This window comes from Amblyomma americanum, chromosome 8 (genome assembly GCF_052857255.1).
Source record: "Amblyomma americanum isolate KBUSLIRL-KWMA chromosome 8, ASM5285725v1, whole genome shotgun sequence".
Lineage (NCBI taxonomy): Eukaryota > Metazoa > Arthropoda > Arachnida > Ixodida > Ixodidae > Amblyomma > Amblyomma americanum.
This window is the reverse complement of record NC_135504.1, coordinates 65,494,367-65,522,233: the sequence shown is the minus strand read 5'-3', so window position 1 is coordinate 65,522,233 and position 27,867 is coordinate 65,494,367. Positions and strand designations below refer to the sequence as shown.

At 45.3% G+C, this 27,867-nt stretch overlaps 2 protein-coding genes across 2 annotated transcripts; one reads left to right on the top strand and one right to left on the bottom strand.

Annotated features, from left to right (window-relative positions):
* The first annotated feature begins 8,098 nt into the window (after window positions 1-8,098).
* LOC144101808 (UPF0739 protein C1orf74 homolog) lies at window positions 8,099-12,450 on the top strand. Its single transcript, XM_077635024.1, has one exon. It carries the CDS (start codon window positions 8,200-8,202, stop codon window positions 8,947-8,949), a length of 750 nt encoding a protein of 249 aa, XP_077491150.1. The 5' UTR covers window positions 8,099-8,199; the 3' UTR covers window positions 8,950-12,450.
* Window positions 12,012-27,727, bottom strand: LOC144101807 (ankyrin repeat domain-containing protein 40-like). Its single transcript, XM_077635023.1, has 5 exons — window positions 27,458-27,727; window positions 24,370-24,518; window positions 23,254-23,451; window positions 18,958-19,100; window positions 12,012-17,896 (listed from the first exon to the last, which is right to left on the bottom strand). Exons 1-5 carry the CDS (start codon window positions 27,586-27,588, stop codon window positions 17,573-17,575), a joined length of 945 nt encoding a protein of 314 aa, XP_077491149.1. The 5' UTR covers window positions 27,589-27,727; the 3' UTR covers window positions 12,012-17,572.
* Window positions 27,728-27,867: the final 140 nt, after the last annotated feature.

Below are 27,867 nucleotides of genomic sequence, written 5' to 3'. Positions count from 1 at the left end.
AACTGAAAGGCAGTCTGCAAGAATAAGAACCCGTGCTACATGCCTATGAAGTTTGAGAAGAGCCAAACCAATGGCCAGAAACTCTGCGAATAATATAGGAGTATAATCTGGGATACGAGCGGAATAGCTCCAAGCCAGATCCTGCGAATATATCTCAACCGCCGCCTTCTCACAGCTGCCGGAGACATCAGTGGAGATAACAGCATGAAGAGGAAAATTCTGCAGGTGTTCAGAAAGGAGACCATTTAGGATATTTGCGGGCATATGTTCCGCATGGGATGGGAAAAAATGGTCATAACAGAAGACGGGGTCAGCCTGCGTATATATCTGCAACTTGTTGCAAGGAGATCAGATTAACCTTAAGCGCGGCTAACAGATTCTGCGTGAACCTAACTTGCGGAAGCTGATAGCGTGGCCAATGATTAGTGAAAACAGGTGTGGTTGGGATAGAAAAATGGGACTACGAGCGCCGAGGGCCGTGTCAAAGGACCTTGGGTAAGTACGCACTGGTAGAAGTTGGAAGCGAGAAAAGAGATTGGGGATACGGGCTTCCAGATAAAGGACAGCGTTTGAAGCTCATTTTGGGAGCCCGATGCATAGCTGTAGGGCACGCCTTTCCATTAAAGCTAATGGCTGCAGCTTGTAGTTTGCGCTACCAGAGAACAAGACGCAACCAAATTCCAGAATCGGTCTCATATAAGCCTTATAGAGCAACAGTAACGTGTCACGACGCATGCCAAGCTTCTAATTGCCAACTCGTGTCAACCGGCCCAGAGCACGTTCCCCTTTAATAACATTATTCTTAATATGGTGCCGCCAGTCCGAGCTTTGATCATAAGTAACACCTAGGTATTTAATTGACTCCACCTGCCAAATTGGAATGGAGCGGTATATACTAGCGAGATGTACAAAGGAGTGTCCGGCGGAAATACCAGCACACCACATTTGCTGGCATTAAGTGATAAATTAATTTGGTTCAACCAGACTTCAATAGCATTCAGGCATGCCTGCAAACGCTCATACAGTGCATGAATATCCTTTGCTGATGCGAAAAAAAGCTATATCATCTGCGTATACAAAAACTGCAATGTTTGGATGAATGGGTATGTCCCGAACCAATATGTTGAAAAGCAGTGGAGACAAAACAGATCCTTGCGGCACACCTCTTGATTGAACACAGGTATTAGAACAGAAAGATCCGTCTGTACAGAAGAAAAATCTATCTTTTAAAATTTCACAAATCCAAGCATAGATGTAGTGCGGTTGATGTAGTTGAGCAAGATTGTTAATTAGGACCGTGTGTTCAACGCTGTCATAGGCTTTAGCAACATCAAGTGTCACCAAGGCCGCAACTTCTCTCTTGCGCATTGAGAGTCGCATTCGGCTCTCGAGATCCACATGCGCGGACCATATGGAACAACCGCGACGAAAGCCAATCTGTGCGGGGCTGAGGCCGTTAACGTGATGAACATGCTCTGTGAGGCGACTACATATGTACTACTCTTTCTATTAGCTTTACTAAATTTGTGGTTAAAGCAATCGGCCTAACATTGTCTAAATGAAATCCATTCTCTGCATTTTTCATAAGTAAAATTATTTTCGCAATTTTCCAACTGTAAGGAATCCAAGAGTTTTCCAAAAACGCATTTACAATACCCAGAAGGTGAGTTGGAAAGTCTTGCGCTAAAATCTTTAACATGCCCACAGTAACCCCATCAGATCCCTGGGCAGCAGACTGCATCGAGGAAACAATTGGGAGGACTTCCGACACGTCCACCTCGGGACAGTCCGAGCTGGGGGTGAGAGTGTGCAAATGTTCCGTTTTCTGCACTTGGAAACGTAAAGCCAGCCCCTGAGCGATACGTTCAAGGTGTTGCTTAGCTTCCTGCGGAGATAATACCATTGACTTTATGCGGTTGGAGGCCGGAGATTTGTTATTATGCGCCATGAATCTATATAGAGCCTTATTATTCTGAGGTTAAGAGAGATATGTGTTTAAATTTTGATTATAATCCTCTTTTGCTTTTTTAACAATTCTTTTGAAAGAAGCAGAGTAGAACTTATAATTTATCCAATTAGCTGGGCTCTGATTATTGGAAAGGCTTTTCAATGCTACTTTTCTAAGGCTATAAGCTTTCTCACACTCCTCCGTCCACCTAGGAGACGGCTGTCTGGCAGGGGCAGCAGCGCACACAGAGAATACAGAGCTCTCAGCAGCATCTTGCAGAAAGGAAAATTGCCAGCTGAGCTCTTTCTGCTCGACCTTGAGCTAACTATGGAGGGAAGTGAGGCAGATATCAATTTTTTATACGCAATGTGATTTACAAATTTCATGGTTGCACATCCATTTCTGATAGGAGAGGACATAATAGTAAAGGTTATTGGAAAGTGGTCACTAGATGTATCTGAGTCTACTGTTGACCATGCAGATACTCCAACCCCACGAGATGCTAATGTTAAATCTATAACTGAACGAGAAACTCCACGCATAAAGGTTACTGCTCCGGAATTGCAGCAGCGCACTGCATTCATAGACATACATGACCAGAGAAGCTGGCCGCAAGAGTCAGAGCGACTACCCCAGACACTGTGGTGCGAATTAAAAATCCCCTGCGATGACTGTGTTGTTTGCTTCGCTCAGTAAGGTATCCAAACAGTCTGTCCTGTGGACACCTACAGGAAAGTAGACGTTAGCAACAGTTACTGTGGCGCACTGTGGAAGGGAGATTTCAACCGCCAACAACTCAGAGTCAGGGAGCATAACTTTCTGCAAGATTGATGCCCGGTGACATATTTTTGTAGAGGTCATAGTTATTAACCCACCACCCCTGTCATTAATGCGCGGTCTACCCTGAAAACACGGAATTTTTTTCATTGAAAATGATTTAAGTGGAGAGAGCCACGTTTCTTGCAAAATCACAATATCTGGATTATGTTTATGAAGAAGTATTTCAAGATCCGTGAGAGAAGAAGTACGGAACGACAATTCCATTGCAGGATTTTTAGACCCGCCATGATTATTGACTGATGAAAGAGGCAGCAACAGCCTCCTTCAGCACATCAGTCTGGGGGATTAGTTTGGGGGGTCCCTTCTTTGCTTTGATTTGCGGAACAGCTGACTTCGAGGGTGAGGAAGAAGCTCGACGCTTTTGGGAAGGACAGAGCATTTCAACATCCATGTTACAGATATCTACGTGAGAGACATTGCCAGGATTGCTGTTGGCAAGCGGGACTTGGGACGCGTCAGGAGGCGACATGGAGTCACTCTTACTGGCAGCACAATTTAGGAGCGATGCAGGCGTCGCCGCCGAAACAGATGATTGAGAAGGCAGAGACAGGCCTGGAACAAGTTGAGATAAAGCCTCGGTGAAGTTGCACGTTGTACAACACGTTGTACATGTTGTACATTCGCTCGACCACCACAGAAAGAGCCTGTTCTACTGAGGACACTATCGAAGTAGTCAAACTTGATTCTATATCTGCAACAGAGCTTCGCGCATGGCTGATATATGTATTATTCTTCCGACCCAGAATTGCATTCGCATCTGCTCTCGAGCATCGCTTCACTTGAATTATATATATCTAACAGGCTTTGTTCGCCAGCTCGCTTCGAGCTGTGGGCATCATCAGCTGAGTGGTTACACTTGCAGAGGCAACACTGGGGCTGATCAGAGGAGCAGCTGTCATCTGAATGCCCTTCTCCACAAACACGGCAGCGGGTCGCCGATTTACACGCTTTACCACTGTGGCCGAACCGCCAGCAGTTGGTGCATTGAAGTGGACGGGGTTGCAGAGGATCCACATGATACACTATTGGCCAGACCTTGAGCTCAAAAGGACAGGAGGAGACAGCAAAAGTAGTTATAACTGATTCTGTCGCTACACGCACACCATTTAGTAGACAGAAAGAACCCTCACACCTGCATCCTGAAACTCCTCCAGTATTTCCTGTGGGGAAGATGCTGGGTCCACTCCACGAAGAATACCTTTAGAGCATGCGAGCTGTTCAGGGATGAATGCTTTCACCGCTAATGACTGAACAATTTTGCACTGAAGCAGGTCTGTGACGCAAGCAATGTCAGAGGACTTGAAAACAATGCCTCTACGGCCGAACGGTCGCACCTCAGAGGTCTGGAGGTGGTGGGTAGTGAGAGACCTTAGCTCCTTCTGAAGAACCTTAGAGGTTTTCATCTTGATCATTCCTTCACCGATCGGTACGAGCGCCACAGGGATGACGTCAATTCCATTTTTCCTAAAGGTACAGCGGCAAGCTTTGGGTGGGCAGGCTGGCAAACCAGGCTGCCGACCCTCCACCCGGGGACGTCAGCGACATACCAGAGCCAAATGCGCCCTCAAGTGCACATTAACCGCGCCTACAGACTTAACCTTAGACCTGGCCAAATCCCCCACGCAGAACGGCCTCACCAGAGATGAGCACGCAGACACCACCAGGAAACCACAGGCACCACAGGAAACAGCCGTTCAGAACCGTCCAGGGTCTGTTGCAGGACCACCTAAGGTCCTTTCCCTCTCATGTTCTTATTGCTACTGATGCCTCGCAGGATCGCGAGAAGGCAGGTGTGGGAATTTTTTCGCCTTCACTGGATTGGTCTTTTTCTCTCCGTCTTCCTGACTTCACTCCCATTTTTCTGGCTGAATTATTAGCAGTAATCTTAGCCTTACGAAAATTAGAAACTACCGTTTCCCAGGTTGTGGTTATCACAGACTCTCTGTCCATTTGCTCTTCCTTATCCTCACCCACTGAGTCTCGGGCATTACGCCTCTTTTAGTTCCTGATTCCGCTCCATCTAAATTCGGTAAGGTTGCTCTGGGTACCAGGTCACATGGGTTTTCACTTAAATGAGGTTGCAGATTCCTTAGCTAGAGCCTCTCTCTGCGGCCCAATTGTTGCTGTCCTACCAACGTGTGCATATACAGCAGCGGTGAGGTTTCGCAGCTACACAATATTTCAGGAATTTGCTGCCTCGACTCTTACATCTCCCGAATATCAGCATCTTCTGCATCCTTGGAGTAGCAAAGACTGGCGCTCACGCAGACTAGAGGTCTCTTTCACGCGCTTGCGTTGCCGGGTTCCACTTCTAAATTTCTACCTTCACAGATCTGGCCTGGCGGCTTCCCCACTGTGCCCTTTTTGTGCCGAACCTGAGACAATAGATCATTTCCCGCTGTTCTGCCGCCGCTTCTCTCATTTGAGGAAGCGCCTTTCGCAAATTCCATTTCATCAACGGGGCTTGCCTGTGTCTTCCGCCGTTGTTCTTTCCATTGGCGCTTCTTTGCTTGGACGAAGCGACAGGAGTGTGCGCTCTGCTGTGCAAAATTTTCTTCAAGAAACGCAGCGCCTCCCATTCTAATTTCTTCTTCCCGCTCTCAGTCAGTACGACATTGGAACATTACAGGCATTGTGTACTATTATGCACATTAAGCCATTGTCCCGTCTTCGATCTCCAAGTTAACAGGACCCCTGTCCTTCCGTCTTCCAATCTATCAGGCTACATCCTATTACCACTCCTTTAATAATTAATAATTGGTTTTTGGGGAAAGGAAATGGCGCAGTATCTGTCTCATATATCGTTGGACACCTGAACCGCGCCGTAAGGGAAGGGATAAGGGAGGGAGTGAAAGAGGAAAGGAAGAAGGAGGTGCCGTAGTGGAGGGCTCCGGAATAATTTCGACCACCTGGGGATCTTTAACGTGCGCTGACATTGCACAGCACACAGGCGCCTTGGCGTTTTTCCTCCATAAAAACGCAGCCGCCGCGGTCGGGTTCGAACCCGGGAACTCCGGATCAGTAGTCGAGCGCCCTAACCACTGGGCCACCGCGGCCACTCCTTTTCCCGTCAAAACTTTCCTGTATCCAGCAATTAACCGCCTGTGTCTTGGCCACTCCCCCGTAGTGGGTATGTGCCAGCAACGTCTGAGGCCTTCCTTCCTTCATATTTCTTGGCATGGGTGCGATGCGCAAGTTGGCTCTGCAACCTTGGCTTAGGCTGGTTTTGGGATTTGGCCCTCTGTCATGCTTGAGCTCGACCAATTCTAGGATTTGTCGCCTTGTTTAGGACTGGCTGAGTCTTTCTACTTGTGCGACTCGCGTGGCTTCCGCCACTTCCTCCCACGTGTTGTTTACTCCCATTCCCATTAATCTGGCTGTAGATGTACTCTTGGGGAGGCTGATCGCGCTTTTTACGCTTTTTCTTATTACGGTATCGGTTTGTTCTCTTTCTCTTGCTGTTAAGTTCAGGTAGGGTGTTGCATATATAGCAAACTCTGCTGATTATGTATGCCTGTACTAGCCTTAGTAAGCTCTTTGCGTCCCCTGTTTTTGAGGGACACTCATTCTAGAAAATTCCGTGCTTTCGCATTCCTCCATGTAAACAGACTTAAGTGCCCCGGTAATTCTTTGATGAAGATCTGCTCATGCCGTGTGAGAGCCCCCCACCGCTACCGACGACCGGTATGTGTCCAACAACCAGCTGGCTGTCCTAACCTGCAGACTAGACCGGGCAAAACAGAGCAGCCGTCGCCGCGCCGCGGGTTACCTTGCATCTGAAAATAAAACGCGAAAAGGATATGCGACCTAAATTTACATCATTTACATACAGAAGTAAAAGCACATGTGTTCTTTGCATTACTGCGGACGCGTGCAAAACGCTCGCGCTTCGTTATGCTTTCGCCTCACGCCATAAATGCATACATGTGCAGTTCGAATAGTTCCATCCACCTGATTACCCCTTCTAACTTTCTACCTTCACAGATCTGGCCTGGCGGTTTCCCCACTGCGCCCTTTTTGTGCCGAACCTGAGACAATAGACCACTTCCTGCAGTTCTGCCGCTGCTTCTCTCATTTGAGGAAACGTCTTTTGCAAATTCCATTTCATCAACTGGGTTTGCCTGTGTCCTCTGCGGTTGTTCTTTCCATTGGCGCTTCGTTGCTTGGACGAAAATTAAGCGACAGGAGTGTGCGCTCTGCTTTGCAAAATTTTCTTCAAGAATCGCAGCGACTCCCATTCTAATTTCTTTTTCCCGCTCTCAATCAGTACGACATTAAAACATTACAGGCGTTGTATACTACTATGCACATTAAGCCATTGTCCCGTCTTCGATCTAACAGGATCGACCCCTGTCGATCCTTGCGCCTGCCCATTATCAGCCTACATGCTATTACCACTCCATTTCCCGTCAAAACTTTCCTGTATCCAGCAATTAACCGCCTGTGACTTGGCTCCCAATCCCCTACCCCCCTTGAGCGATGGGAGACCTTGTTGTCCAGCCCCGCCCAACCTATTCAGCTCGCACTGACGGACAGGGGCTGCAGGAGCTGCTGGAAACATATGGGTCTCGTAACTAGAGAACCACCCCGTCTGGTGCGTGCGTGCACCACCGATTTATTTCGGCATTAATAAATGTTGTTTCATATTAAGCAATTAACCGCCTGTGTCTTGCCCACTCCCGCGCAGTGGGTATGTGCCGGCATTGTTTGAGACCTACCGACGTATGTCAACCTACTGAATACTCCCTTCCGTAGCTTGTTCGGCGTGTGTTTCATAAGGCCTGAACCGAGGAGCGTATGTGGTGGCAATATTCCCGATAAAATTCACAAATTTTTGAGCAACCGTTCGTCGCACAGCATTCTGGGTGGTGTCATAGCATTTCTCTTTGCATATAGCTTACATATTTTAGTCAAGTTGAGGTAGGACAGGGGTTCGGACTAATATAGCGTATCCACCTTCAATTCCATGCTGTCTGAGACTTGCGATTGGGGTTTGGACCGATGACACGTGCACCTGCAGTTGGAGGTGTCCACCGAATGCACCTTCAGTTGCATGATTTAAGGCGCTGTTGAGGTGTCCACCGATATGTCGAGATCTTGGAGTTACTGCGTCCTTTCCTCAAAAGCACATGCTTTCGCTTTACTCCACGTAAGCAGACGTATAAGCATCCCTCCACGCAAGTAAAGCCAGCGGCTTGACACGTAAGCAGACGTAAGTTCCCTCAGTCAATTTTTTTCTCTCTCTTGCTCCGTGTCCAAGCTAGCCAAGCCAAGGCCTGCCTCAAGAAATTGAACATGGCCGCGCACATAGTGCAGTGTCGGTAAAAAATTTCTTTTTTAATTGTGTGACTTCCAGATGCTTGATATCTTCCCATCTGCGCTGCTTGGCGCGTAATCCTTTCCCGCTGCCAATGCACGAACGCGTCGTGAGCAAGCGCGTCGAGAACGGCGTGCCAAATGCCAGAAAAGGGACGGTCGTGTGCCGGCGCGTTGCAGCTGCTTTCTCTCGCGCTCTGTGGACGGCCCGCGGCTGTAAGCCGGCCTTCCTGTGGGACGTCAACGAACCGACAGACCGCGCCGTCGCCGACTGTCTGCGACTCTGCAGCACGACCGGAGACGTCAGGGCGCTGCGACTGGGACGCGACGTTCTGCTCTGCAACGTTCCCGAGACACTGCGCAGGCTGGGTGACGCACAGCTCAAGTTCGTCGACGTCTCGGCCAGGCTGCGTTCTCCTCGCGTCTTGGCAATGCCGCCGTCCGGGGTAGCCGACATGCTGTCGTTGTTGAAGCGACGGCTGGCCGAAGCTGCCTCACCGCCGGCGTTCCGCGACGCGGCGTTCGCGGACGTCGTTCCCGCTGACGGAGATTGGAACTTGTGCACGGCGTTCGGCGTCCTCCTGGGCTACCCGGTTGTGTACTGGTTCGACGGCGGCCCCGACGCCGCCAACTGCTTGGCCATGGAGGAGCTGAACGTCGTGAGGGTGCGCGGCGCGGGGCGGACACCCACGGAGTGGGACGACGTCTACTCTTTCAGCTTTCCGCTCACCCTCGGCGTCGAGCTCAAGCCGCACGTGGACTCCTGGTGGGAGCAGCTCAGGGCCCGGGGTTTCGAACTGACGCGGGTGGACGAAGTGAAGTGCTATCCCGTTGTGGCGCTGTGACAGCGTTTTCGACCAATGGGAAAAGAAAGAACAAGCGCTGGAGGTGCGCAGTGCACAGCTGTTTTGTGGGACCTGTTTTTTTCTCGACTTTTTCTAGGTGCGTTCCTGATGGTTGTAAACCTTTCAAAGTTTTCTGCTAACATTTGTGTTTACTTGGACAGATCACTGCTATGGGGGGTCGGGAATGGGGCCAACTGGCCTGTAAATCACAAGCGAGCTCAGGAGATTATGCACAACAAAGCTGCACAGCTTCCATAACACTTGCGCAGAACATGCAGTTGACATTCTGTGGAGCAAAGAATGTGACATTTCTGTTGGCAGTGCAGTCATGTGCACCTTTCGCCGAGCAGGAGCCCTCTGATCTCAGTTTCTATACGCTGAAGTTGAAGCTTGTGAGTTCTTCATAAGTGTGTGAGTGTCTACAGAACTTAGAATGTGAAAGAGCTAGAACCGTTAAGGGACCAATTGTCATAAGAATATGTTATTGGGACTGTGTACAGAGAGAGCACTTATTTCGAAGTGTGAAGTGAGGGCAGACATGATTTTTCACTTTTGAGTGCTGATGAAAGAGATGCTAGGAGCAGATTTTGTTGGCACAGTCCTCCTCACTTATGCTGAAGGCAGTGTGATGCAAGATGCCTTCATAGGAGAGAGGCTCCCTATATTTGCCAGGATGAAAAACCAGTGTTTTCTGAGAGCTTGATATGGAATTTAAGCAGATTTGAAATGGTAGTAGTAACTGCAGCTGTGTGCACTGACTGATGCAATTAATCTGTGGCCAAGGATAATAGGTACCGGCGCACAAAGGGATGATGGGAGAAATGACAGCCATTAGTTTTGGAAGGACTGCAGAGCTTTAGGTGGGGAAGCATTATATGTATTGAGAGAGCTGCTCACCGTTATTTATGACCATTTCCTGTGTTTGCTGCTAGTGCTGTATGAAGCACCAGCCTGTCAATTCATGTGCAGTTATTAATGACAGTACGAGGCAAACGACTTTAATGTTGCAAGTTAACAGGGCCTGCATACGCATAGGCATTCAAAAAGAGGGCTCTTCTTGAAGAGCTCGACTGTTCACTGCTGTATACCAGAGGACCAATTGGATCCTAAATGGGTAATGGATCCGTTTAGAATTTGGCCCCTGGATAGCATTACAAATCAGCCATGTCTTTTAAGAATATGCATTGTGTATGCATGGTCGCGTTGCAAGGATGCCGGCTTCACTCACTCTTGCCTCATGTCTTTGTTTTGTTTCCTTTTTTTTTGTCGTCCTAGTTGCCCTTCGCTCTGTTTTCTCTAACTGTTATGCCGTACCTAGGGGCTGGACTTTTCACTTTGAACTCCCCAAAAAAATGTTAAAAGTAAGCGAAATTCACTGTTAAAAATTTGGTTTTAACCAAGAAATGTATTTTTAGCTTGCAAGGCATAGCTAGCTGTCTTCTGAATGCGAGTTACACTCAATTAAAATTGAAAACTGACTAAGCAGGAAATCGAGGGGCTTGATGCAACGGTGGTATTATAGGATAACCAGTGCAGTTGTGCGATTTGAGATTTCGCTTCGCTAGCTTACATGCCTCAGCATACCGTGAAGCATAATCTCCTCGCTGTCTTCTAGCTAAGCATTGTTTCTTCTCTATCATCAGCTGCTGGGGCAGTTAGCTGGTTAATTAGGTTACATATGCATGTAGGGCATTGACACGAAACCGCAAATGGGCGTATGTTTTGGCTACCATGACGATTGAGTGGCAGTCCCATCGCTGCCATCAACACGCAGACCACGCGATGCCCCGCCCGCATGCCCAACGAAGCTTGACAAGGCAGCAATAACATGTCTGCTTAATTCTTGGTAAACTTCCACTTTCGTTTATGTCTGCCGGCTATCACATTTATCTTGAGGTACCCTTTTAATGAGCGTAGAAATTTTTTCTACAAGCACTGCTCCAAGTTCCACCATTTTCACGTTAATTACTGGTAAATAAATTGTTCAAGATGATAAAAATAGCGAGATGGACTATAAATGACTTTTTGACCGCACATAATTGGCGTATTAAGTCACTGAAAAAGGTCAGTATTTCATTCGTCGAATATAATATTAGCTGGAAAAAGAAAACTTCGTCCTGAAATAAAAAAGGAATAAGTCCTCCGAATTTTCAGAAAATAAAAAATAAAAACTGTCGCATTGAATACTGAACGACTAACCGCATAAACGAAACAGGGAAAAAAAAATCTTGCAAACCTGGACAAGCATTTTTTGCAGCACTTCATTCCGACAGCTTAATTTTGAGCTTAGATATCGGGCAACGCAAACTGTGTACTGACAGGAAAATTACAAATGACAGCGAAAACTAGAAAACGAAAAGTCCAACCCCTAATCATACCCGTGTTATTTGGGCTGTGTAATTGCTATATGTGGCCACTGTTAGCCAGATTCAGTGTGAGTTAAGGCTGTCCATGAAGAAAGGGTATTATTCGCAGTTGTGCAGGTTGTGGTAGCCATGTATGACAAGTGAACTGTCGTGCCATGCTGCTATGCACAACCGCAATTGATGATAGCCATGATTGCTTTAACCATAGTTCAGGCTTCCTGTGTAGCAAGAGTATTACACTGCCATTGTTGTTCACTTTTCATGTTGGGACATTATATGAATGTGCACAGCACATGCACTGTGCGCAGCACAGGCTGAAAATGTCATTTCCTATTCTGAAAAAGAAAACCTGCGGTGAATTTACATGTTGCACAAATGATTTCCATTGCGGTCCATTTTGAACATGTGAAGTCAAAAAATCCCTTCTTTACTTTCTTCCCCATGATATATTTTGGCATTTCTGAGATATAATACGTGTGGTTTCTTGATTTCTTAATGCTCTTTTCTACATTGTGCTTGTTGTTTGTGCAAGGAGCAACTGCTAATTCTGATTGTGCAGTTTGCTTTCAATCACTGCCTTAGTTCTATAATAGCATGAAACCTGGCTCCACAGTGTCGAGGTGCAGAGGTCGCATCAATGTTTCGCATATCTTGTCATGGCAAGAAAAAAAAAACGTGAACTGGGAACATGTGGACTCATTACGTTTCCAGCTGCGAATCTTGTGAGGCACTGGCAAAGAAAAAATGTTTTATTGCCAAAGCCATTTACAGAAATGAGGACCATTCCAGACGTCACATTACAGTCGCATTCCACTTTCCATTATCTTAATGCCACTGCTCTTGGGAGACTAATCGTCTTTGCTGATGCCCTTGAAACAATGGGGAAAATCGGAGACAGGTCATGCTAATGTCTGAAATTGGCTGCGACGCTTTGGCAGTTTCGTCATATTGCTTCCTCTTGAATGAGACTGGCTGCAATTAATTCTGATTATGCAATGGCAGTTTGCTGGGCAAATGTTGCTGTCGTTTGATTTTCCTTATAATTTCGTTATCACTCTAACGTGGCTGAGTATGGAACAACCTGCTTGTATGACGAAAGGCTGAAAAGACAATAAATGTTGGTAATGAAATGACAGTTACAGTAATTGCTCCTTTAATTGATTAAAAAAAAAACATGACAGTGCTACCTGCAAAAGTAATGATCACTGGCATTCTAAAGAGACTAGAAATTATAGTTTATCACATGAAAGCATAAACGCTGACTCAGTAGACACAAGCACTCTACAGGTTTTCGAGATAAGTAGTTGCGTTGATGCATGGGAAGAATTACCCAGGACACCAGCATCGCTTGCTCATCCACCGCTAAACAGGACTCGAAACTTTGACAAAAACGTGCACAGTAAATGTCTTACAAAGCTAAGCTGAAGGACTGCCAGCAACATGGAAGCAGAAAAGGTTCACCATATTTTCGGTCTAAAGTCGCATCACAATGTTCGAGAAGACTTTAGCCCTTACTCTGCACTAGCTGCTCTTTGCCCGGAAATGTATCGCTCGCAGACATTAATCTCAAGCTTTGGTCCCAGCAGCGAAAGCAAACTTTTTACAGCTTCTAAGCCAGCGCACTAACTACGTCTCTTCTGTCCGCATAGGTATCCAGTTCCACTAGCAAAAGCATCTGCATGCATTGTTTATACTGGAACATCATGCTCTGTTCTGGCGTTTGCTTTTCAGAAATACACTGGTAAGCATGTTGACTGCTTTGAGAGTGACTGAAAAGCGACGCCACTTTTGCACAGTGCTACTCAGTTGTGTCTACAGTTGTCTATAGACTACACATGTTTAAAACTTCAAGAATGGTCCGTTAGCGCCAGCCATGTCAGGCCCTTCCCCCTTCCCTTGTAGCTTTGTCAAGACTGAGATGTTTGGCATACTAAAAAAGCCATGGAAGAAATAACACTTTTACTAGGAAGATCATACAGCCACTTGAGGTTCAAAGACAGATTCTATGCTTCGGGACAAACAGGTTTTTGACCATGTCAGTAATGAAGTTCTCAATAGGCTGTATCTCCCAAAATGTGCCACACTGATTACTGCCACAATTTTAAAGATTGCAGCGCGATCTGTTGTCAACAAAACAAACGGTTCCTTGATGTTGGTGCTAGTCGACCATGTTTTTTCTTTTTTGCTGATGCTAAATTTTGCACACCAATTAGATCCCAAATATTGCCTGGATGGGGTGGTCAGGTTTTGAAGTGGAGGCTAGCAACTGGTATAACCGAAAAAAAATTGTGTAGCATGGCGCATTTGAAAAAGAGTTGGCTAGTTCTTGTTTGCAAAACGGAATTGCATCCGGTTTCTTGTGCCATGCAAGTCTGGATGCTTTACGCTATTTTCTTAGCACAGCTTGGAAATTGAAATGCAGGACCATCCTTGAAATGTACACAGTGGCCTACAGCTAGCAATGACTTCTAAGCAAAGATGCTAAAATATTTCGGCAGGCATGAAACAGAATGCATTACATGTCACACACCGACAACCTTGGAACAAGGATGGGGGGGAAAAAAAATTGATGCATGAAAACGTGACACAGTTCAAGAAAGGCACTTACTTTTTTTTTTTTTTGCAAACACTCAAAACAGCATGCAATGCTTGCAGGATACTGAAAACCAGCAAGGCTCAGTAATGAGATCACATGTGCGCAACTGATTTTCCACTGCGACGAAAGTGAGAGCACGCCAACACACGCAGTTTGTTAAAAAAGGCCGCAGATGAAAAAAACTGTTCTCGCTGAAGGATTTCAGTGCATTTGTAAAAAAAAAGCATTTGCGACAAAAATATGAGCGAGTAGAATGAGGTTGCTCTTTTTGGTGACTAGCTAAACTGGGTGTTAAAACATGAAAAGTTGAAGAAATTACTGACAGTGTAAGTGCATAGCAGTTGCGATGTGAGAGTACGATGGCTTTGCACGTTTTCCATATACTGGCTGACGCCACCAGCAACTGTATTCCGCAGCTTTCTTAAATACACCATAGTTGCTCTATGCCCTTTTATGTGAGGTCCACCAGAAACATATTTGTTGCACTACACAAGAATTCACTGCAATGCAGCAAATATCTTGTTCGCAGAATTAGTGTGAGGTTTAGCATTCCAGACTGTAGTGCAGTTACAGGTAGTTCACAAAATTGCAGATGCAGTCTTGAGACAGATTCCCCTTGCACAAATTCGTGATCTTTTGAAAAGCTGTACTGAAACTGAAATACAACTGCAAAACTAGACTTTTCGGGTAGCTGCCAAAATTGCAGCACTGATCTAATGGTTAACTTTTAAGTGTCACAGCATGTGCACATAAGCACAAGTAATCACATGCTCGAACTAGTTCACTACCGTCATTGGAAAATAAACATTTGTGAGGGTGGCAAGCCTAATGGCTATGTCCACGGTTGTAAGTAGCATGCGTGCATTTCACATAATGTATCCAAGTCAAAAGTTGCAACATGGAAAGTAATTTGAATCAGAGCACTGCAAGGGCTTGCTACTTGAGGAATCACCTTAACAGGACCCGCTGCCCTGCTTTTTTAAAAGCTTATAGGGGCTCTGAAAGGGGCTTCGAATAAAGTTGCGATATGCCTACGATGTTAAAGGATGGCGCTCCACAAATATCCTCCAGCAAGAATTTTTTTAATGCGTTTTATGGAAGCTGAGTTATCTGTAGTCAAAATTTGAATTTACGCGTCATCGCGCCTTTCTCTCTCCTCTCGTCACTTTTTGCACGCTGAAATGGCGCTCCTGTGCCAGCCCCACCCACTCGGCATCTCCGCTGAAATGTCGGCGCACGCAGGAAGAGAAGGAGAGGGGGTGGAGCTTCCGGCCGTGGCCATGAGAGGTGCATGACGTCAGAAGGAGACGTCACAACAGACCAATGAAAGCCCTTCACTGCTGACGTAACGAGCGCGGATTTCGGGTGAACGCTCGGCACCGCAGGTCGCCGCGAGGCACGGAAGCACGAATTTTTAAAAATATGCTGTAAATGAACGGTTCGCTTTTGAAGTACTGTACGCAGCATGAACACTCGGTGGCCTGTACTCTACATAATGCAAGGCTATTATAAGCAAACTCAAACATCCTTTTCAGGGTCCCTTTAAGCCAGATCTGGTTCAGCTGATCCACAGAACTGGGTAAGGTGATGACAGGTGGCTAGTCTGGCATGTATGCGCTAGCTTACATTGCCTTGGCAACCAGATGTTGAATAGAGCACAGTACAACACCTGATCGGCCATAAAAGTCTGCCCACCCAAGGAAGACGGGAGCACACGGCTGCATGACAAGTCATCACAAGTGTTTTGACGACTACATGCGAGGCATTATCTGCATGACTGAGACATCATCTGGACTGAACCATGTAGAGCAGATGAGCCTCCGTGAAAGGCTGCACATGTATGACATCATGATAGAAGCATCAACGGTCTGTCATTGCACTCTTCTACCTGTGGACGCATACCATGTTTTGAAAACTGCATGACAGTCATAGGCAGCTCTTTTTGAACACAACGCTCCCATGTCGCGAGAGATCGTTCCAGCCCAAAGAAGCATGGGGTCCAGTTTCAGTACAAGAAGGAGCTTTGCTGGCAACCAACAGTACATCTTTAAAGGGATCGAATATAATTCAGGCCTGTGCATAGGATAAGCCAGGCCTAAGTTTCCGGGCAGGCCCAGGCCTATGCAGTGCTCTAATTTGAACATCATCGACACACAATATTTCTCAAGGCAATGAGTCGCTTAGCTTGAACACAAAACACTTTTCCTTGCATTGCTGGGCTGTTATATCAAGGTGCTCATGACGTCACAGTGTTGCTTTACAATGTTTCACGAAAAGCACAGGGGAAAACATGACAGCAGAAATCAACAATGCACACGCTGCCGCTCTGAGATGCTATGTACAAAATGAAACCACCAGTGCATTCTATGTACAAACAAAATGAGCAGCACGGCGGGAGATATGCCTGAGGTTTTGCATTGGGATCACAACCTATCGCATGCGAGCAGTAGATGCAAGTCAAAGACTTGACGCGAACGCGGTAGAGAACAGTGATCTTGACTTTATGCAACGTTGACCCCACTGACTTACAGCAGGAACTCGTCTCACACAAACTGGACTGGGGGGAGGGGGAAACAAAATCAGGCAGCCATATGTACACAAGTTGGCAAGCACTTCATTCATGTTAGTTGCAATATCTTAAACCGCAATGCCCTTGCCTACTTTTTGCTAGAATTCTTAGACAAAGCATAGAACTTCCAATGCATTGCCTTGAGCTGTTGTGGGCTTTCAGTGGGCAGTTGGTATGCTCACAGAACAGGCTTAGTGAAGGTGCTGGGACAAGAGAGGCATAGAGAGACCAGGCGTAATCTTAATTATGACAGCGGCATGTACCAGTTAATTTAGCAATATGAATACTTTGGGCTAGACTACAGACTAGGCTCCTGCCTTGAAACAATAGTGCTGACTAAAAAGTAGAGAAAAAAATTTAACGCATGCCTAACTTTCACTCTCATGGCATCACTATTCAATGCTCTTGCAGCAGGTTTGCGATTTGAGCAGGTATATATATATATAGTGATGCTTTATGAACAGATCCAAAATTATTTTGATGCCATGAAATAGCAAGGCAAAAAATTGGTGCTTCACCACAGGCGATGACGATGCATGACAAGCGGTAACTGCTGCACAAGATCAGTGTTACCTACAACCCAGATAAGGCATTCAGTATGCCTAGCTTGCATCTGCAATCTATCTTCTCAAAAATTTAAATTAGGAAGCTTACAGAAACATGCTGCAATCTCTCATTTCAGCAAAAGAAGTGATCAGGAACCTTCATCAATGGAATGTGCTTTCATCTACCCTTTGCCATGTCACAGCACAGAATCATATCACGGACATATTTAATATAACCATGCAGACCTGTTGGACAGCGACCAGTCCATCAATAATGCCCAAGTGATCCAATCACAGGTCCTTAGATTTTTTTCAATCGTAGAAACAATTAATGCACATTAAGCCACGGCAAAATGATGTCCAAGAGCTGCTGTGACGGTGAGACACACCTTAAAGCACACCAACAGAGGTCTCACTTTTTTGCAAAGGTGCCACTGTAATGACGAGCCCAAGCATTTGTCTTGGGACTCCCACAGCATTTTTCTCATCCTCAGATCTAGCTTACAGTGATGCACAACAGGCCTTTCCACTCAAGGCCTGTGTTGGCTCAGTACAGAATAGTTCCGTTCATGCAGTAAGCCGACTTTGGGAAAGCGCTTTGTGCCGGCGTTGTCGCTCCGTTGCCATTGGGCAGGTACCCCGGTGGTGAATTGTAGTTGGCTCCTGACAGGAGGCCGGCGAGGTGGACCACGGGGTTCAGGGTGCTGCTCGCACTGCCTCCGGAAACAGTGGGCAGGATTGGATTGGAACTCGGCTGTGGTTTTGGTTGGATGTTGTCCAGGACCAGTTCGAGTTCCTGGTAGTCGGAGAGCCTCTGCACCTCCTTGTCCTTGCGAAGGATGGTGTTGGGCAGCTTGCGAAGCTTGCGCACCTGTGCGTGGTGCAAAAAGCAGGTGTGGGTTTTGTGAAATGTTTGTTATGACAGCTAGTCCTAAAGCCCCTCGTTTAGTCTATTTCAAGCATCGAATATGTGTCTTTGCATTCCCCATAAAGAAGGCTGAAAAAATTGGGAGAGTAAATGATGGGATGTTGACAAGTATACTAAGCAATGAAACGATCAATTAAATGCTCCAACCTGGGTATGTCAACGCAATTTTGTTCTGATATTTTTAAATATCACTGAGCTGTAGGTAGCCTGCTTAGGAGTCATGCATTCCTGCCATTTTAAGACCTAAAACCGAAAAATTTATGAAGAAGTTTGAACAATACATGACTCCTCAAGTCTGATACTGAAATGTTGCTGTGCATGTAACGCAACTGTTGAGAAATGTACAACCTTTGAATTTGCATTTGGAAACGTGCTCGTTCGAGCCTGTGATGGTCAACCCAAATTTTCCTCAGAAACCAGGAGTCATTCACCATTGAGATCAGTCTATTTAGGCATTGGGATGTGCTTTGAGCAGACTTTTGCACAGGGGTGCAAACGGCACTGCTGTTTGCTGAGCAGTCAAGTAAGGATCTGAAATTCCAGTAAAAATAATGTGAACCACAACTTGATGTAAAGAAGGAAGTCAACATCTCAACTCTTTCAGCAGAGCATTTATGTTGCCCACAGCGGAGCAAACATACAAATAACAGCAAAAGTTTACTGGATGTGTGTGCTTGAAAACAAATTTATTGCAGCACTGCCTTGTCAACAATTCACCTGCTGCTGATACTAGTGGCTGAAGCGTGCACATCCCCTTATACTTGCAGGTGCTTCAGATGGTTGGCTTAAGTTGCGGCACTGATAGAAAAATTTTTAGAGTGAAAGCTAGCTGCTATATGAAGCCCTACCTGGTGGATTCTGTCGCACAGACTGTAAACGTGACTGCAGTTTGAAACAGTAGTTTGAAACAGCAGTTTGAACTGCTGCATAGTCTCTGTTGGCAACTGGTATACCAGTTGTCGCCTCAAAGCTTCCTACACCCGCGAAAGCCAATGGGCACTGACCCGTTTGAAGTCGGCGCCCAGTTCGTCGCAGCATGTCCGCAGGAGGTTGGCAAAGGTAAGCTCCGTCCTTGGCAGCTCCACTTCAATGAAGTCGGGGTCGTCGAGGTATGCAATCCTCACTTTGAGCACCAGGTCTGTCTCTTCTGGCAGCAAGAAAGCAAATCTCAACTCAGTGCTCACAGTATGGTACTCACTGTATTGTACCCTGCTGCTCTTATACAAGACGACTGATGTTTTAGGTGGTACATCATGCACTCAGTCCCGAGGGAGATATACTGGTGCTAATGACAGTGCATTATGCGTGGACAGAAAAGTGATAAAACAGTAGCACTTAAGTTTTAGTACGCTCTACACAGCTCTCATTCTCACTGCAGGTTTTTTAGCAGCATTCAATTTGTAGCTAGTTGGCCCAAGTTTAAAGGTGGTTATTTCATAGCGCAATACATGAGACACACATACACAAAAAAAAAAGGTAGACAGGACGAACGCGTGTCCCGTTTGCCTTCTTTTCAGCGCGTTAGCATTAGAATGCCCCTTTATCATGAAGAGTGTCCGGCGTTGTTGTTGTTGGCGTGTGAAGCTTCGGTTGGTTGGAGGCAGGAGGTAGAGGGGAGGAACAGAGGGTGGGAGGCGACGAGTGGCAAGAAGGACACCACAGTTGCCAATCAAAGTTGAGCGGTGGGAGAGTGGAGCGGGGCATGATGTGTCACACGGCGATTGATGGACTGGATCGGGCCACCTGCTCACACAGTCAGAACGCCTCAGCGGCAGTGGCTGCTGTGTCTGGGGACGCGAACACTAATATGCAAATGCATACTCTGCCACATCAATTGTACTAAGCATCTGTGTACCTTTTTTGTCCCATGTGTCGTGCTATGACGTAATCCACCTTTATTGCAGGTTTTAAATGAATTCACCCCCACAGCACATCATAAGGACACATGGGGATCATTAGCCCCATTCTAAGCATTTTTTTGACGCAGCTTCCATGTGCACCGCAGAAATCAATTACCACTGTCACTACTTCCTTTGAGTGACATCCCCATAGGAATTCGTGTGGTTTCCCATAGGTTCCCGGTGGAGCAGCAATTATTTTCCATTTCTTTTGTTCTGACATGTGCTTTTGGTTTAGCCAACCTGAGAAAAAGCTACCTCAGCTTGTGTAAAAAATAACGCCATTTTTATAGATGCACATACTAGGAATACTCAGAAATGCCCAAAGGCCCGAATGTTCGCAGTTAACTGCAAAGAACTTTTATCTCCAGAAGCCAGAGGGGAAGGATTCAATACTGTGACCTGTTTAAGCCTGTTTAGAGAGTACAACAGCTGTATCTTACCGGTAACCACCTACAGGGCAGAAACGTGGAGGCTAACGAAAAGGGTTCAGCTTAAGTTAAGGACAGCGCAGCGAGACATGGAAAGAAAAATGATAGGTGTAGCGTTAAGAGACCGGAAGCGGGCAGAGTTGGTGAGAGAACCCACGAAACACATAGCTTCTATAAAACGTTTTCAAACAACTCCAAACATCTAGCAACGTCTCGGCAATGGAGGTCTATCCACAAACATTTTAAAAACATAATGACAAAAGTGGTTTATTCACAAACATTTTAAAAACTTCTCTAAATATACGTTTTCCACGCAACGTTTAAAAAATTTCTCTGACGAGAAGTTTACTCGGGAACGTTTTGGTGAGGTCTTTTAACAGCAATTTGTTCCGAACGTATATTTTGCATGTCCATGTACTTGACACAAACTTCGATAGATGTGAACTAATGCCGCAGTGAACCTAAGTCCAATCATATGAGTTTTTATGCATCTTTTATTTCGGTGATTAGTAACGACTGAGCTAGTCATGTACATGACTCAGCGCCAATTAACATAGGATAATTGTGCACGGCCGTTAGGAATATGCCCACGCAACGAACGTTGCAAATAGCATCCTTCTTTGAAGTCAATATACAATAAAAGTAATAACAGCAATATAGAGTGCGCGTCGGACGTACTGTATGTGGTAGAGCGCGAGACAATAGGGAGTTTTAGCGTAGCCGGTTAGCTGTACGGCAAGTATGGTAACGTGTTGCTGTTGCTACTGTTGCCAGGCTTGCCAAGCCACATTTGTCGTACGGTAGCAATTGCCGTAGCTACTGTGCTTACCGTACGGCAGAGCTAAAGCTCTCTAATTTCTACGACTATGCTGGTTTCAAGCTCCACGCACACCGCTGGTAGGAACTGCATGATGAACTGATGAAACTATGGTAGAGACTCATGAAGCGGGTTTTCTTGCTTCATTTGCATGTGTATTTATGCTGCAAAGGGCAGCTGTCTGCCGTTTGCAGTTCGAGCTATACTGCACATATCTGAGCAAACAAAATCTGCAGCTCTAAAATAAGGCCGCCACCGTCTGAAGGACGTTGAAATAACGAGCATTAGCTTTATTAGCCGTGCATAAAACGGAAGTCTTTCCGCATCCAGCAGGGCCAGTGAAGAAAACCCTGAGTGGTTTGAAAAAGTAAACCACTTTTCCACCTAGCGGAGCGATCAATGCCTAGCGCCATCTATCAGAGAAATTATGATGCACGTCTACTCGTTGTCGAGTTGCGCCCTCTCAGGATACATCCCAAATAAAATCTGTTTCGTTTGGGTGGTCAAGGTGGACCTAGAATTCGGCTTGCGGTGCGATATAGTAACCTTCAATTAGTAATTGCATGTATACAATGTTTACCTATTACTTAATTGTGGTTTTATTTCTATACCACAACCTGTAGGGCTTTATTTGCCTACCAAATTCGGTACACAACTGTCCCCAGATGGGTGCCCCTTGTTGTTGGAGTATATATATTAGCGGAACAATTGTATGCATTGTAGACAGACAAGTCTTAATGCGAGATGTGCTGTTTTCTAGTTGCTGCCACAGATGCCGCTGTAATCTCAGAGCGGTAGGAGACCCCACGAAATCTCAAAACGTGTTGAGCAGTTGCCGCCACAGATGGCGCTGTGATCTCAGGGTGGTAGCAGACCCCACGAAATGTCCAAACGTGATGAGTAAAAGTACAGTCCACTATATTAAGAGCTAGCGCTTTTAAAATGGCATGATGACTAAACCTAATGAATTCCCACTGATTGATTTTAGAGCGCTCTAAATATATAGCGTACTGATCTTGAGTCTATAGGCTTCATATTAGCAGCCATTTCCGAAAAGTAAAAAGGTCTAAATCTGTTCTTAATGAGTTCTTATGACGAAGTTTTCTAGATCTTGTTTGGCGGAGCTTTAGCAGGCATATAACACCTCTTTTTGCCTGATTGTTTACAGAACATCTGAAAATATATCTCTTCTAGACATTACCGCATATTTTTGTAGACGTTTGTTACACATTGCACAGCCCTTCTTGTATTTCGTGGGAAAAGCGCGGGTTAATGACATCCTAGTCAAAATCAAGAGGAAGAAATGGGCTTGGGCAGGGCGTGTGGTGTGAAGGCAAGATAACCGCTGGTCCTTGAGGGTAACGGAGTGGATTGCAAGAGAAGGCAAGCGTAGCAGGGGGCGACAGAAGGTTAGGTGGGCGGATGAGATTAAGAAGTTTGCAGGCATAGGGTGGGTGCAGCTGGCAAAGGAGAGGGTTAATTGGAGAGACATGGAAGAGGCCTTTGCCCTGCAGTGGGTGTAGTCAGGCTGATGATGATGAGGATAACCCTGAATTATCTCCAATATTCTACTTCTTGCTAGTTTAGTACCTTACATCAAGAGCGAACAATTACTGTAATTTTCAGACCATACTGTGCACCTGGTCTATATTCTGAAAATTCAATTTTGGCTAAAAAAAGGTTATTAAATTGTCTGCACCTGGTACACAGCCTGACAGGCGCCTAGTTATCATCTAGACATATGCCTAGTCATTGCATAGACAGGTGTCTGGGTGGTGATGGCACAGGGCAGTGGATGTATTCTTTAGGAGGCATCATAACTGTGTATCTATTGCACTGACTTCACAATTTTCTGTTTGTGGGACAAAACACTTACCAACACAAAGTGTAACATTCAAAATAAGGCTACTGCATCATCCACATCTGCAGATAGTCTGCATGGTATAAAATTCTAACAATTAGAAATATATAGTATATGCAAATTGCATTTTGAAAAATATGATACTCTGCTGCAGGCTACAGCATTCAGAAATTGATGATGATGATGATGAAAATGATCATGATCATCATCATTTAGAGGAGAGGTTAACACCTGCACTTTAATCCAGAGTTCCTGACAGCATATTTCACACTTTCCCAGTTATGATGCCATACCCTGGTGGCCGCTGGAGTAGTCCGACTGTCCGTTGTCGTGAGGCAAGCCATGCTTTCCCGGAAGGTCGGCATCAACGTTTCTCGTACTTCTGGACAATTCTGATAGGTCCACCTTGTAGTCCATCGTGGGGTGGCTCAGAAAGTGAGGTGTGATTGGCAGAGATGGCGTGGAGGTCGGTGCATCACCCTGTCCAGCTTCTGCACAGCAAAAGAATTAAATTCACTATGAAGCTTGTGCTCACTACAACTATAACTGATTGAATAACTGTAACTGATGAAATATGCTCACTCCATAAGTTGTGCTGGCTTAATTATAATTGAAATCACTGAAACAATAACTGAAAAACATGCTTACCGTGAAGGTTGTGCTGGCTATAACAAGTTTTCTGGTATAGTACTAATAAAAAAATAATGATAAATAGTAGGTGCAGCTTGACAGTGCTATTTCTACAATGAAAAAGTGATTAAACATCACAGAGCCAACTGGCACCAACTGCGCTGATCCATTCGTGTTCTCATTGCCACCATGACTGTCGTTCCCATTGTGAAAACAAGACGTGAAATCAAAGCATTGTGAAAACAAGGCTCTACCCTTTGGTGGACACCACATGCTCTATCAGCAACTTGAGCTTGCCAACATGAATTTTAGTGCGGATGGGCTCACGATGTAAGCCAATATCAAAGGGTGACAGTTCAGTTGATGGGCTCACAATGTAAGCCAATCTCAAAGGGTGGCAGTTCAATTGATGAGCTCACGATGTAAGCCAGTCTATCTCAAACGATGACAGTTCAATTACCAGTTAGACCAGTAAAGCAACTGTTTACTTGCCCAGCTACCCGATACTGCCTTCGCCTTATTTGCTTCACAACCTGATGACTAGAAATAAAGCTTCAGGTAAGAGTTTCACTCCTAAAATTTAGTTCACTCTGCTGAAAAAATTTCATGCTTGAAATTATCTTAAATACTCTGTGAAGTGGCCAAAACGTGAAGAGGGCAAAGTGAAGAACAATAGTTCTCTGTTGATATGAGAAGCAGAGCTCACTTCTGTGCCTCTTTGTTTCGAGGAAAACATTCTTGGCATCCAGTATATACTTATATATCTATGCGAGGCTTACCCCCAAGCAGAGCTTTGATGTCTTCATTGTCTGTGAGTGCTGCAGGTGTTTCACCCTTGAAGGTCGTTATATTGGGGTCGGCACCCTGACTGAGCAGGTACCGCACGATGGCAATGTGGCCCCTTTTACATGCCCAGTGCAGTGGTGTCCTGCAAAGAATGCACAAAACGAGGGATGCTGAAATTCTTTCTTGCTGGTGGCAGCCTGTAGTCTTCAGTAGTATGTCGGCCCGTGAAATGGCTGACACACTTGGAAAGCAGTTCTTAATGCATGAATGCATTTACTGTCTACATTCATAGACCTACCATCTGTCATGTTCGCAGTTTTCTGTCCAAGCATAAAAATTTTCTAGTCCCATCTAGAAGGGCACAGATTAAGGGGAAGAGAAAGAAGAAATAGCAGACTAAAAAGAATAAGTTAGTCTTGACAAATTATACAGGCTTCTATAGGAGTGCCCATTCTAGTACACATATACGTTGTTATTAATGCAAGAACCATCTAGATTTGTAGAGGTTATGACAAAAGGAAATGTGTGGTAGTGTTTGGGCACTCTGGCCCAGTTGCACTTAGCACAGTGAAAAGAGGCTATAGGAACACAGAAAAGCGGAGAAAAGGCATGGTAATTAAGGCACGGTAACAGTTACGTGAAGACCTCAGCATCGCCTTGTTCAGATACGCTTAGTGCCAGAAGAAGGAGGAGGTTATGAGCAGAGGACAGGTGCACACATTCCTAAGTCAGCCACAACAGTGCACACAAAATCGACTGAAAACTCTTCCTAAGTTTAACCAAATACATTATGCAACCCTTTAATGCAACCTATAGGAGGCATGAGAAAGTGTGCGGAAACTCACGGCCTTTAAACAATCCCAAATATGGTGCAATAAAGAGTGACGGAAAGGGAGAAACAATGAGCTTGAGCCCTGTTGGATGGATTGAAGGTTGTCTATAGTCAGATACAACTCAAGAACAAAGTGGCTTTTCCCTGTCAAGGGACCCCCTTCCAGCCAATGACATTGGCCGATTCACATGAACCTGTTAGCATGACAATGCAGGAAGGGGATTATCCCCTTTCATATACCACTCCCTGGATTGTCACGCTAGCAGGGTCATGAGAATCGGCCAATGTCATTGGCTGGAAGGGGGTCCCTTGACGGGGAAAAGCCGCTTCATTCTTGAGTTGTATCTAAGTATAGAACCAAGAGGTCAATCGAAAGATGGTCAAAAAGAAGGAGATTAAAATTACCAAATTAGCACAGTAGTACTTCAAGCGTACTGTAGGTGCTTCACAGGTCAGAGGCCAGTTCTGCAGGCACTTTTTCTTTTTGCCTCCTCCTTCCCTCCTCACAATGGACGGCTAAGTTGTCCGTTCAAAGCGAGACAATCATTAAGCCATTTCCTTCCCTATCTATTACATTCCGTTCCAGTTTTCTTTTTTTTTTTTTCCCGCATTGCCAAAGGAGTTAGGAGGCAGTGCTGTTTTAAAATGGTGTTACCACTTCTGATGTGCACGAAGTTTTGAAATATGGGGCTACCACAAGTCTGGTGTAATGCACACAGAGGGGGCCACATTTTTTTTCATTGCTTAGTTGGTACTGCATACAAGTCGGTTAGTCATGATAACATCCCAAGTATAGTTAAGCTCCATTGCATGAGTGAATATGGAACACAGCTATTTGTACTCAGAGTGTCAAAGGACAGGGTTACAGGGTTGGTGGAGATTTTTGACTAAGTACGATGAACCGCAATGATGTGGTTTTCAAGAGTGGATTATTGGAATTGTTGGTGCAACATAATTAAGCTTCTGTCTGTGCTCCGTGTGTTGTCCTCTTACACTGTGCCTGAACTGAATTCCAATGAACATAGGAGAACAAAATTGCATGAGGCTATCACACTTGTTCCCCTGTGTAGACAGAGCATGTACTTAACATATGCACACATACTGAAAGGCATGCATATGAAATCAATACGCATCTAGTGTATGCAGATATCTGCAGTGTAGAGAAAAAAAAATGCAAATTCTTCCTTTCCTTGCCCATTACGTTGCTTATTCTCTGCATAAAAATTTTAAGCAAACGATGATATGCAGGCTCTGTGGATAAAGCAGTTACCTAAAGAATACATATTTGGCATCAAGTTCTTGACCTGATGGGATCAAATTATGATTGTTTCTGCATGCTTACGAGACTCAACTATGAACTCGCTTCCAAGTTAGGCAATGTACGTAAAGCATGAATTATACACCTCTGCAATGTTGCGCTGAACAAATACATTGGATTATTTTGAAAAAAAAAATCTGAAATAACGATGATAATAAACTATGCAATCTGCACATGATATGCTGCTTATGAAGCACATGTCTCTGCGAGATTTATTTTATAGCGACCAGAATATACGTACTGAAATTTGAAAAAAATAGAAACTACAAAGCTATTGATGTATTTTACAAAAAGCAGCTGATCACAAGCGTCACAGAGATCCAAAAATGATCACGAGGTGGAACTGAGAGTCGATCGACTTTGATTATTGACTTGAAAAAGTTTTCGAAACTCACATTATTTGCACAAGTATTATAACTCCTGTACACCAGCTACATTTATAAATGTGTGCGCTAGTTGCCTTTTATTTTTTCATTCTCAAAACATGCGAAAGTATTATTTCCTTGCGTCTTATTCCTTCTCTCACATTTGCGCTTTCTAACCAAACACGTAAGCAACGTGGCATAGACACGCTTTCATACGATTGCGCAAAAAAAAAAATCAAGCACAATCCAGTATTATTCAGCAATTTAAGAAAATATAGACACCACAAGTTCCACAAAAAGAACAGCAATAAGCTCTTCAAAACGAGTAAAATGCTCGGGATGCGAAGCTATTTCGACTTTCGCATGTTTGGTTGACGCCCCTGCAAAGCATGCGGTCGGCTTCATGGCATAGCATAAAACCAGTGCGCTCGAAACGCACCTCCAGGAGACCAATGCGGCGGCCACATGTGGCAGGAGCACTTCGGCGACGATCAGATTCCGACCGCACAGATAAAGATCGGACTACTCTGATGAAATCTCAGTGCTGTGCATTCGAAGACACTCACCATCCGTTTATGTCATGCTGAGAGTTGACGCGTACATTGCGTTCGACGAGCGTGATCACAGCCTCCTCGTCGCCGTAGCACGCAGCTTCTCGAAGCTTCTCTTCGAGAATCTTTGCTTTGTTTATCTCCATGCGTTGGATGCAGGCCGTCAAGGAATCCGTCGCGGCGGTCAGATTAGCGAAACGCCAGCCAGAAAGTATCACCGCCGCCCGAGATTGATGGCTCACTGCGATACGAGCGAATTCATGTTTTCGTCTCTCCTACAGGCATCTGGCATCCGCGTGCAATAAGTAGTTCTACACTCTTTGCACATTCAACAAGAAATTTTAGTTACAATGTTTATAATTTCATGCGTAACCACAAATAAATCGTAAATTCGCGCTTTCGCATGACTGAAATCTTCTGATTGA

Excerpts from the sequence above, each read along its gene's own strand:
- LOC144101808 (XM_077635024.1), top strand. The coding sequence starts at position 8,200 with ATGCACGAACGCGTCGTGAGCAAGCGCGTCGAGAACGGCGTGCCAAAT.
- LOC144101807 (XM_077635023.1), bottom strand. The coding sequence starts at position 27,588 with ATGGAGATAAACAAAGCAAAGATTCTCGAAGAGAAGCTTCGAGAAGCT. Across the intron at positions 19,101-23,253 it reads CTACTCCAGCGGCCACCAGG|AAGAGACAGACCTGGTGCTC; the intron begins GTATGGCATCAT and ends TCTTGCTGCCAG. Across the intron at positions 17,897-18,957 it reads TGGGCGCCGACTTCAAACGG|GTGCGCAAGCTTCGCAAGCT; the intron begins GTCAGTGCCCAT and ends CACCACGCACAG.